At 50.0% G+C, this 12132-nt stretch overlaps 1 protein-coding gene across 1 annotated transcript in view; it reads right to left on the bottom strand.

Annotated features, from left to right (window-relative positions):
* Positions 1-10200, bottom strand: part of PTGFRN (prostaglandin F2 receptor inhibitor) — a 53793-nt gene extending 43593 nt beyond the window's left edge. The window contains exon 1 of the mRNA XM_024119933.3: positions 9893-10200. Coding sequence (XP_023975701.1) covers positions 9893-9941 — 49 coding nt within the window. The 5' untranslated portion in view covers positions 9942-10200. The remainder of the gene's footprint in view (positions 1-9892) is intronic.
* Between the last annotated feature and the right edge of the window lie 1932 nt (positions 10201-12132).

The raw sequence follows: 12132 nt of genomic DNA on the forward strand, positions 1-12132 counted from the left end.
GAGGCCACAACAGTGAGAGGCCCGCGTACCGGAAAAAAAAAAAAAAAAAAAATGCAGTTAGCGGTGGGGATACCTCAGTAACCTAGAGCACCATGAGGAAAGATGCCAGTTTCACCACACGGGATGGGCTAGGAGGAGGAAGTAGTTGCTGTTGCAGTGACAGAACAGCAAACGGTTCCCAGAGCCCTCAGAGGCACCAAAGCCCCGTTGCAGAGAGGTGCCAGGCAGATGAGAAATAAAAGGCACAGGCTGCACACAGGAGTGCTGGGGAAGATAGGAGAGGAGCCAGGGCTGGACCAAGCGGCCCATCTGGACCACAGCAGGGATCAGCATGAACTCAAAGAATTCTGGAGATGGAAGGGGGCCTTGGGATCAGCTAGCCCAGCCCCTTACTTTACAGAGGCTAAGAGCTATTCAGCAACTTGTTCAAGGTCACAAAACTAGTGAGTAGAAGATCAAGGGCCAGACTCCCAGCCTCCTGTTTTAAAAGACGAGGACACAAATCTTATCACATCTTAACTAACTGTATCAATCCCTTTCTATGTTTTCCAACATGTGTTTGACTCTGAATATCTGTATTAAGACAGAGAGCAGTATAGTGTATTGTGGTTATGAGCCCAGACTCTGCAACCAGGCCATCTGGGCTTGAACCCAAGCAGCTGGACCACTTGTGTGACTTTGAACAAGTTACTTCACCTCTCTGTGACTCAGTTTTCTCTTCTATCAAATGGAGGTTCTAACAGTATCTACCTCATGGGGTTATGAAGCCTACTAAATGAGTTAATATATAGAAAATGCAGGGCCTGGCACAAAATAAGTGTTATATAAAAGATAGGAAGGAATTTTTTTTTTTTTTTTTTTTTTTGGCTGCGTTGGGTCTTAATTGCTGTGTGCAGGCTCTCTCTAGCTGCAGTGAGTGGGGTCTACCCTTCATTGCGGTGCCCGGGCTTCTCATTGCCGTGGCTTCTATTGTTGCGAAGCACGGGCTCTAGGTGAGAGGGCTTCAGCAGCTGTGGCGTGCGGGCTGAGTAGTTGTGGCTTGCGGGCTCTAGAGCACAGGCTCAGTAGTTGTGGTGCACGGGCTTAGTTGCTCCACGGCATGTGGGATCTTCCCGGACCAGGGATCAAATCCATGTCCCAAGCACTGGCAGGCGGGTTCTTAACCACTGAGCCACCAGAAAGTCCCAGGAAGGAATTTCTTAAGGAGGAAATAATCCTCATGTTGGTTCCTCCCCAGCATATCTGCTCCCAACCCCCATTCATCCTAGTCACAGGTTAAGACCTTTTCCCTACAACACCTGGGACTAATGCTTCTAAAACATCACAGCTTTGTCTCCTAACCCCTTCGGCCAGACCCAGTCAGATGTTAGAGGTAAATTGGCCAAAATGACGTGAGAGGTGAAAACTTTGGCTACTACTCACCCAACCTACTACCCCTCGGATAGGCACTTCCAAGACCCTGGACTCAGAAGTTACCTCTCTTGACCCTCACCTCCTACCTTTCTGGCCCACTCACTCCCTTGTGCCTCTGAATCTGCTTTTCTACCCTCATCGTGTCCTCTAGGCCCTCAAACCTTCTGTGACTCACCAGGCCTTCCAGCCTCTCAGCTGCCTGTCCCACATGGACTCCTTGGCCAACTGTCTCCATGATGCTGTCAGAGCTTTTTATAGATTCCTGGACCCCTCCTCTCATGGCAAGGTCACACCATGTCCCTGCCTTGCTCCCCGGCTGCTGAACCTGGTGGAAGAAAGTCATGAAACCAGGCTGAGTGCCTCCACTACAGACCTAAGCTAGCCCCACCCTTCATGGCTAGCTGACCGCCTACCACATTCCCCCAGAGCCCAGCCTGTACCACTCTCCTCTAGCTCTGAGGCTCTGAACATGGCCTTTGCCTCCGAGTTCACCAAGGAAGCCCAGGCCACCAAATAACTCATGTGTGAAGCACTGTTCCAGACGAGGGTTTCTCAAAATTTAGCATTCGACTCCCCTGGGGATATGGTTAAACCACAGACTCTGATTCAGCAGACTGGACTGGGCCCTGAGATTCTTCCCAGGTGCGCTGCTTGTCCCCAGACCCCACTTTGAGTAGCAAAGTTCGAGGGATTTACATACATGACGTTTAATGTGTGCATTTTCCTAGACACATTATTTTTAATCTTCATGACAAACCTGCAAAAGAGGTAATCGTCCCTTTTTACATGTGTAGAAAATGAGGTTCCAAGAGGTTATGAAACCTGTCCAGTTTCACAGTGCTGAAGGGTAGGATTCAAATGGAGGGCTGATTCCAAAGCCTGGGCCCTATTTTTTCTCTCCCTATGTGACTTTGAAGAGAGGAAACAGTTCAGAAACACACATGTAATGGTTTATTTGTAATATAAACTACTGAAATCTTAGCTGATGAAGATGGGAGAAAGATGGGTTATAAAACTGCCCCGGAGTCCCCGTGCTGGAGATTCCAACCGACAGCTGAAGGCCTCAATGCAGCTGTCAGAGAGAAGGTTAATTCCCCCAATCAACGTGGACGAGGACACCCAGAGGAACATGGGAGAAACTTTCAAAAATTTATACAGAGAATGAAAGGGAACATACAGATGACCTCTAGGTGATATGTCTGGGGATTCTGTGGCCACTCTCAGGGCTAAAAAGGCTGAGAGCACTGCAGAAACCATGTGTCCTACACCACACAGCTCCTGCCCTATCCCCCTCCACCTCTCCCTTCCATCCTCTCCACAACCTCCAAATCCAAGGCTTCTTTTTCTCCCTCTGGTTTTCCTGCAGCATTTGACTATTCCCTCTTTAACAAATCTAACTACATCCATCTCTGCTTGGCTTCTGATAGAGTGATCTCCCGGTTCTTCTGCCATCCCTGTGACTACTCCTTCTAGAACTCTCCCTTCCATTTCCTGTCCCCCAACTACAGGCATTCCCATGAACTTGCTCTTGACCCTCGCCTCCATCATCCAGGTGGTGCTGCACCTTCCAGGGATACCATCCACCACACATCTAGTGCATCCTGTCCCACCGTTGGAGGGCAGATCTGAGTTGGTTCTGTTCGCTGCAGAATCCCCAGCACTCAGAACAATGCTTGGCCTGGAGCTGTAGGCACTCTCTCAATATTTGCCGAATAAATAGATGAGCTACTCGCCATGTCACTGAGCTTCTCATCTTCCATCTTCAAACTGCCCATCCTAAGGACAGGCTGGGGCTCAGGGGCTGTGGTTCCCCAAGTAAGAGACAGAACTGTCGATTTCCATCCAATCACAGCACACACAGGAAATGGGACTAGCTGTATGGCACTCAGGGTACACAGGGCTTCAGGTTTCGAGGCTGCTCTGATCTGTGGGCTCCAGGGGCTGAGGGTGTCAGTTGTCACAGTCAGTGCTTTTTAGATCTTGGAATATTTTCCTCCACACCAACTGTAGTCTTTGTGAAGCAACAGAATTAGACCCAGTAATTAACTCTAACATACCTACAACCCACCTGAACCCCATGTGGGTCCCTTACCATGGCCCACAAACTGGGAGGTTCCGAACCAGTCCAGCCCTAAGTAAGAACAAGGAAGAGCCATTATTAGTACATTCTTGGCTTGGTGTCACTTTTAAGGTCTGAGAAGTGACCCACCTGTCTGCATTACTGCCTCTATTTCAGTAGGATTCCAGGGTAGCGCCCATTCTGAAATGTGCCTTGAACGCTTACACTCAATTCTGTTCTCCACAGTTCCAAGCCAAGTTTATCCTAGACAGAGAAACACTAGCCAAACACTGTTTCCCCATTCCCCTGAAATATCCTGAGGGATGCAAACGCTTTCACATTCGGCCACTTATAAAGGTGCAAAGCAGGATGCAATTAAGGTCCTCAAACATCATACTTAAACTTGAATCATGCTGCTTAGTGACTGCATAATCCTGCACAAACACACAGAGAGTGTTGTGGAGAAATCAGCCTTTGAAGAACACAAATGTGCCCACAGCGCCAGCATCTCTAGTCTCCTGGAAATAGCATTTGCTGGTCCACGACAGTGTTAACTACTGGGTCTAATTCTGTTGCTTCGCAAAGACTACAGTTGGTGTGGAGGAAAATATTCCAAGATCTAAAAAGCACTGACTGTGCCAACAGCAGCACTTTGCCTTTTCCAGAAGATAAATTACGAAGAATTTTTGCCGGTTCAAGTTATTTTCCCAAAGCGAAGAGTCAAAGGGCCTTGCTACCCTGCCTTTAAGAAACCAAGGCAATTGAACAGAATAGCTATGAACTGCCCTGACAGCTCCCCCCAACTTCATTTGATAAAGTGAGACGCAGACACACACTAACAGACAAGAACACACCTTATTTAACTGCCAGACACAGCACTAGTACGAAAATGTACATTCAATCTATGGGGTAGAAATCAGCTCAGCAGCTCGGCACAGAAACAAAATAGACATATAAATGCCGACTAGCACGACTACCTTGTAAGGAATGATCACTGACAACTAGAGTTCCTATTCAGCAGGCTAATAAGAATAATTATAGCCGGGCCAGGCATTAATCAGCTTGGCAGATACAGGAATTCTGTTAACAAGGCTAAAATGAGAGCCGAGGACTCTCTGAAGTCCACAGCACTTCAAAGACCGTTGAGCTGGATGGATTGACTAGGGTTCCTCCTGCCAGCCTTTCTCCTCCAGCGCTTTCTGGAGGAAGCTGCAATTTGGTCCCTTTCCTCAGAGCAGGGGTGGTGACACCTTAGGGGTTGCAGAGCTGTCACATCTATGAGGTGCATCCTGGCACTGCCCCTCCCTTCCGGAATCGTGCCTGGGCTGCACTCACCCCAGACCTTCCTCTTTTTTTTTTTTTTAAAGAAGATGTTGGGGGTAGGAGTTTATTAATTTTATTTATTTATTTTTGCTGTGTTGGGTCTTCGTTTCTGTGTGAGGGCCCTCTCTAGTTGTGGCAAGTGGGGGCCCCTCTTCATCGCGGTGCGCGGGCCTCTCACTATCGCGGCCTCTCCCTTTGCGGAGCACAGGCTCCAGACGCGCAGGCTCAGTCGTTGTGGCTCACGGACCTAGTTGCTCCGTGGCATGTGGGATCCTCCCAGACCAGGGCTCGAACCCATGTCCCCTGCATTAGCAGGCAGATTCTCAACCACTGCGCCACCAGGGAAGCCCCTCAGACCTTCCTCTTTTTAATCGCACTTTTGCTTTCAAACCAGTGTTATACTTTTTCGTCTAAACTCATCTTGAGTGATACACAAAATAAGATTATGGTGAACATCGGTCAATCTTTCCTTAGTTGAGACCAAATTTGGGTCCTGTGATCAAATCCTGGCTCAGCCATGGAGTAGCTGTATGATTCTGGACAAGTTATTTAACTTTTCTGGGTGTCGGTTTCCTCATCTGTAATATGGAGAAAATAGCAGTACCTTTCTCAAAATGATGCCATGAGAATTCAATAAGAAAATGTCCATAAGATACTGACGCTTGGTATGCATGCTATAAATAGCAGCTATTATTACTCTGTGCCTGTTAGGTGCAGAGCCCTGTGTAGAAGCTATGAGAAAAAGACCAAACAAAATATTCAGTATACGGATACATTTACCTTATATATGAGTGGCTATGCCTGGGCAGTGCGGGGGTGGGCACATTCATCCTTTTACCTTATATCCTTTATAAGTGACACCTAGACTGCAAGCTGTCCCCCAAATCTGTTCTTCTCTTCTTCCACAGTACCCAGCACACGGCTCCCACATTCCTCTGCATTTCCCGGCTTCCCTTCCAGTTAGTGTGGCCTGGACTAAATCCTCTGCCATGGAATGTGTGCAGAAGTGATGGGGGCCACTGCTGGGCTTAGCCCAGGAAGACTACATGCTCTTTCCCCTCTACAGGGCTGGAAGGGCGATGGTGACAACCCAAGTGATCTTAGAAACTAGGGGCTGAAGAGAGCAGAACTGCCCATCAGCCTGGGAGCCAGAATGCCTGTGTGGAACAGCGATCAGACCCAACCATTTCATCCAAAACATCCCCGAGAAGAGTTAGGAAAGACACTTCTATTGTTTGAACCACTGTGCTTTGATTCCATTTGTTAGAGCAATTTAGCCTACCCAATACAATAATACATTACCCTTCTATTTTATTTGGATTTTAAAATATAGATGTAATGTTTTTGTTGTTTAAAAACTACTTCGATGGATTTGCAAGTATTTTTTTTAAAAGACACACATTAAGAGAGTATCTTAGTGACTTCCCTGGTGGTCCAGCGGTTAAGACTCCATGCTCCCAATGCAGGGGGCCCGGGTTCGATCCCTGGTCAGGGAACTAGATCCCACATGCCACAACTAAAGATCCTGCATGCTGCAACAAAGATCCTACATGCCGCAACTAAGACCCGGCACAGCCAAATAAATAAATAAATATTTTTTTAAAAAAAGAGAGAGAGAGAGTATCTTAATCCCCCTCCACAATCTTCATACCTTCTTCTCTAATTCATGCTGCACACTAGGACTGACCTCCTCAAACACATCACCATATTGTATCAATCTCACACTGCAAATTTTCAATGGCAACCCATGACCCACAGAAAAATGATATACACGTGCATTCATTCAGTCAGCCAATATTTATCAAACACCTACTCTGTGCCAGACACTCGATTAGTAAGAGGAATACTATAGTGAACAATACCAACCTGGTATTGTTGGTATTGACCCATGGGATATAATCAGGGTGAGGATTTAGACCAGGAACAGATAATCATATACAGTGAGATAAATAAGTGCTCTGATGGGAGAAGCACAGGCTGTGTGGCAGCACCCACAAGGCCAACAAGCCCACCCACATACTGAAGACTTCAGCACTGCAAGAATAGCCTTCAGAATCCATCCCAGACCCACTTTTCCAGTTTGCCCTCCTAGTATTCCTCCTCCCACCTTCAGTTACATGGAACTTACATGCCCTTTCTGAATGAACCATGCACTTTCACTCATCCACACTGGATGCCTTTCCCCAGAGCCTGGAAGGCTCTTCCATCCTTTCTTTCAAAATACTAATTATCCCCAAGGCTCAGCTCAAATGTCATCTCTTCAGCAAAGTCAACCCCAACCCCAAGTCAAAATTAATCATGCTCTTCCTTGCTTCCTACCAGCACTTGGTTTCTATGTCAGGTATTTCATTCTGGCTTGTAGTTGGTTGTTTTATTAACTGCCTGCCCACCCCCACTGACCACTCAGTGAGACAGTGTGTCTTGATCATTTGTCTGGGATACTCTTACGGACACACTGAGCATTCAAGAAATGCTGTATTAAATGGATGGATGAGACGAGTCAGACATAGGCGATGGAGGTGAAAACCTGCTTTATGAAGCTGAGTGGGTTCTGTTGTGATTGTGATAGGTACACTCATTTAGGGAAGCTTTACGGAGGAAGTAGTTTTAGGGGGAAAAGGAAATACACAGGTAAGAGAAGAGAAGCAGGAGAGGCATTCCCAGGTCATGGGAAATGGAAAGGCCAGAAGGTTCACATACATTCTATGTAAAGCATAGCAAACAAGTTCCTTAGAATGGAGCATCTGAATCAGACAGAAGACTAGAGGGGAGAGAATACAAGGGGCAGAACATCCTCAGAAGAAAATCATAAGGGACTAATGAGCTAAGGTGGGACCTCCAGAAATGATCCTTCAGGAAAATGATGAACTTAGAAGGGAGGCTGGAGGAAAAAGTCAAACAGGTAGATATCAGATCTGTGTGGGGAGCTGTCAGAACCCGAGCTAGGACAGTAACTTTAGATACAGGAAGGACAGGGAAGACGCTGGAGTCTGCACTGTGGGAAAAGGAACAGAGTTGGGCGACAGTGTGAATGTAGAGGTCAAAGAGAGTGACAGCAAGATTATGCCCAGGTTGCAATACAAGAGGAAAGATGATCTAGCATATCAACATATTGGGTTTCAGGAATCAGTACAGTGCTAGAGTAGTACCACAAGGAGGGCCTCCCGGAGGTCACACAGAAGCCACACCAAGTGAGATTCGGTACAGCAAGTTATCAGGTGAACATGAAGTTCAGGGACTGTTAGGGGACAAGGCATTGGCTGGTGACACCACACACAGTGCCTGTGTGTAGTTGACATGAGATGTCCAGCCAGGGCAGGATATACTGGAATACCTCCAAGACTTCCCCAAGCTGTTCTTTCCCCATTTCTATTTTTGCTTTTGCTGGTCTCTCTTTGCCCCCTCTCCCTTTTTCTCCATCACCATAGTTACTCATGGACATTCTTTTCAAATTTCTACCTGGCCTCACCCTCTTAACTAGTACAGGGGTTGTGAATTGCACAACTTTTGGGAGGGTCATTCACACAGAGGACGAAGTGAACAGCAGCTCCTAGAGTTGTGCATGCAGTGCACGATCTGTGCAACCAGTGGCCGTGGCCCTGCTTGACCCAGACACATCAGCAAATTATGTAATGGGTGTGGACTATCACCAGCAGTGTACAACAAACGGAAAACTTACAAGGGTCCCAGAGTGAAAGGAAGAGAATAAAAGCACTAGGACCCCAGACCACAGAAGAGATGCTACAAAATTAGGTGAAAGATCTGGAAGCTTTCTGCACCCGGTTGCAGCTAAAGCAATGTGGCTGGGTGAGCTCTTTTAGGGAGGGAGTTCCAGAAAACACCTCAGACATGAAGGAAAAAAACACAGTAGCAGCTAGAAAGCCTGCCCCCCGCCCCACCCCAGCAGCAGGAGTCATGGGAGTTGGGACAGTGTGGAGCCTGGTGCCAGCTGGACGGGAGTGGCTGTGGAAGGTCTCCACTGGGACCCTCTGACCGTAAGTGCAGAGTAGTCATTTACCCTGGGTGCAGCTGGGACAGACACCACACACCATGTGCTTTATAAAAGATTCAGCTCTGCCTTCTCTAGGGGTGTGGAAGAGAACCCCTGGTCAGGTCACAGAATTCCTTCTGTTCTGGTTGACACTGACCAAAGGGCTTCAGGAATAGCAAAGCTTTTAAGAGTCAGCCTTCCTGATCCATGGTGGGCACTTAATCAGCAGATTATTTCTGTGGCTGATAACTACTTGGCTATATTAATATAACCATATTATACGATGTGAAGATGGTGTCTGTGTGTATGGGTGAATATGGAAGATGGAGAGGGGAAAAAAAAAAATCACACCAAAGATTCCTTGGGTTGGGGGAGGGCGCTGGGACAAATAATCAAGAGCCACCAAGGTTGAGAGAGGGTGGAAGACAGGGGACAGTAAGGGAGAAAAAGTAACAGGTAGGAAAAGTTGAAGAAGCCAAGGCTCCCAGGTCTTTGTGTGCAAATATGCAGCGAGGCAGCTTCAGAGAAGCTGAAGGAGAAGACTGAGGCAGAAGAGCTAGCCACAACTAACATGACAGAGGAACCCGCACACCGATTTTTACTGTAGCGCTCGGGGCCAACCGGTGACCTTCGTAGAAGGAAGTTGGCGGATCCTCTCGCTTCCCTGGAAAGGCAGCCCGGCGCGGGGGAGTGTGTGTGGAGCGCGGTTCGGCCGGTCTCGGCCATGGCGGGGCAGATCAAAGCCGCGGATTTCCGCTCCCGAGCCGGGGACGCGAGCCGGGACCGCAGGCACCTTCCGGGCCGGGAGTTCAAGGTGAGCCGGCCGCGGGCGGCTAACAGGTAGTGAGGGCCCGGGGAAGCCGGCCTGGGGCCACTCCCCCCAGCACATGTGCGGGCAAGGCTCGGCCTGGAGCACGGCGACTCACACCCCGCGCGATTCGCGCCCGCTCCCCGCCGGGCCCCGCCGCCCGCGGACCCCGGCCCGGTCTCCCGGGAGTGGCCCCGGCACCGTCGGCGCCCCAGGCCGCGCGCAGCAGCCGCGCCCCACCGGTCCCCCCGCGCCTGGCCGAGCCCCCCGCGCCCCGCCGGGCCCCGCGCGCACTCACCCAGCGACAGGAGCGCCAGCAGCAGAGGCCTCGGCGCCAGGCGCCCCATGCTCGCCGGGCGGGAGCGACTCTCCCCCTCCTCCTCCTTTCCCGCCGCCTCTCCTCCTCCTCCTCCTCCAGCTCCGGCTGCTCCAGAGTCAGCGCTCCTCCGCCTGGGCCGCGCGCCTGCTCCGCTCTCCTCGCAAGCCGAGAAATCCCAGCGCTGGGGCGGACGTGCGCCCCTCGCTCCGCTCCCGCCCGCCCGTCTCCGCCCTCCTCCTCCAGCCGGCCGGGCACCGGGAGCCGGGCGCCAGGGCCGCCCCGCCGAGCCGAGCGTAGCCCCGACCGCTTCCCGAAAGCAGGAGGGAGGAACCGCAGCGCTCGCCCGCCCGCGCCTCCCATCCGGCGCTTTGCCAGCAACAAACACAAACTTTCCCAAGCCCCTCCCCGCTCCAGGTAACAGAGGCAGGGCCGGGGCCACCCGCTTAAAGGGGAGGAGGCGTCGAAGCCCACCCAGCTCCCCCCTCGGGGCCCCCGCCCCGCGACAAACTTTCCTCCGACCTTTAAAAGTTGGCCTTGGAAAGACTCGTCTGGAAATCCCATCGCTTGAGCTCCATTCCGAGCCACCCCGCGTTCCACCACTCTGGAGTCACCCACGCGGGGCTCCAATTCCCTCAGCTAACTGCCCGCACCTTCACCCACTTGTCCTGACCTAAACACCTCACCAACCAGCCGCTTGGACCTGGCTAAATATTATTCAGATATGACTGAAAGAGATGTAAGGACTTTCTTTGTTTTTAAATATTTCTTTATTTATTTTAGTTATTTATTTGGTTGCACCAGGTCTTAGTTGCAGCAGGCAGGCTCCTTAGTTGAGGCAGACATGTGGGATCTATTTCCCTCACCAGGGACTGAACCTGGGTCCCAGGCATCGGGAGTGCGGAGTCTTAACCCCTGCACCACCAGGGAAATCCTGAGAGGAAAGGACTTTAAAGGCTGGGGATCCTAGCCTCCAAGGTGCAGAGGCCTTATTAAGTGTTTGTTGCCTTGCCCTGGGATTCACAGCGAAGTGTCAAGACCAGAACCCAGATCTCACAGGCTCTGCTCACTGCCCTGAGGCTGGGTGGGCCTGCCTCATCTCTCCTCACGCACTGCCTTCCTTCTCAGGGGTGCCTATGGCACTGATTAACAGTCCCCACAAATAGACCCATGGAGGGAGGGTGGCAGTCCCTGGGAACCCAAGTGTATTAATAGCTACAGTACTTCATATGGAATGTACTCTTTAGACTTTTTATTTATTGCTTTAAGTGGACACAAGTGTTTGCCAGTAAAGATTCTTTTTTCCCCCCATAATGGGGCTTTGTGCTTTTCATTTGAATACAAAAGGCCCAGTATTGGGGGAAAAAAATTAGTGTTCATTGTTTAAAACTTCACAAGAATAATTCAAACATGCAGGGAGCAGAACTGGTGCCCCCGCCCCCCAATATCACAGCCTTTCATTAATATATGCAAAACAAATCACAGATGTTAATGGGAAACTGCCCCAACTGGGGAGAGGAACATTGCTTTTACTCTGATAATCATTATTTCCACTAACAGAAGTGCCTAAATTTAGCCAGGTATGAACCCTTCTGCAAGAGACTCTTAAAAATTCATACCTAGGGCTTCCCTGGTGGCGCAGTGGTTGAGAGTCCGCCTGCCGATGCAGGGGATACGGGTTCGTGCCCCGGTCCGGGAAGATCCCACATGCCGCGGAGCGGCTGGGCCCGTGAGCCATGGCCGCTGAGCCTGCGCGTCCGGAGCCTGTGCTCCGCAACGGGAGAGGCCACAACAGTGAGAGGCCCGAGTACCGCAAAAAAAAAAAAAAAATTCATAGCTGGTGGGACAATAATGTGAATGTACTTAACGCCATTGAACTGTACACTTTAAAAACAGTCAAAATGGTAGATTCTATGTTATATATATTTTAACACGATAAAAATTTTTTTTTTTTTTTTTAATTTTTGTTGGGGGTGCTGCATTGGGTCTTCACTGATGCGCGCAGGCTTTCTCTAGTTGCGGCAAGCAGGGCCTACTCTTTGTTGCGGTGCGCGGGCTTCTCATTGCGGTGGCTTCTTTTGCGGAGAACTGGCTCTAGGCGCACGGGCTTCAGTAGTTGTGGCGTGCAGGCTCAGTAGTTGTGGCTCTCGGGTTCTAGAGTGCAGGCTCGGTAGTTGTGGCACACGGGCTTAGTTGCTCCGTGACGTGTGGGATCTTCCCGG

This window comes from Physeter macrocephalus, chromosome 4, assembly GCF_002837175.3.
Source record: "Physeter macrocephalus isolate SW-GA chromosome 4, ASM283717v5, whole genome shotgun sequence".
Lineage (NCBI taxonomy): Eukaryota > Metazoa > Chordata > Mammalia > Artiodactyla > Physeteridae > Physeter > Physeter macrocephalus.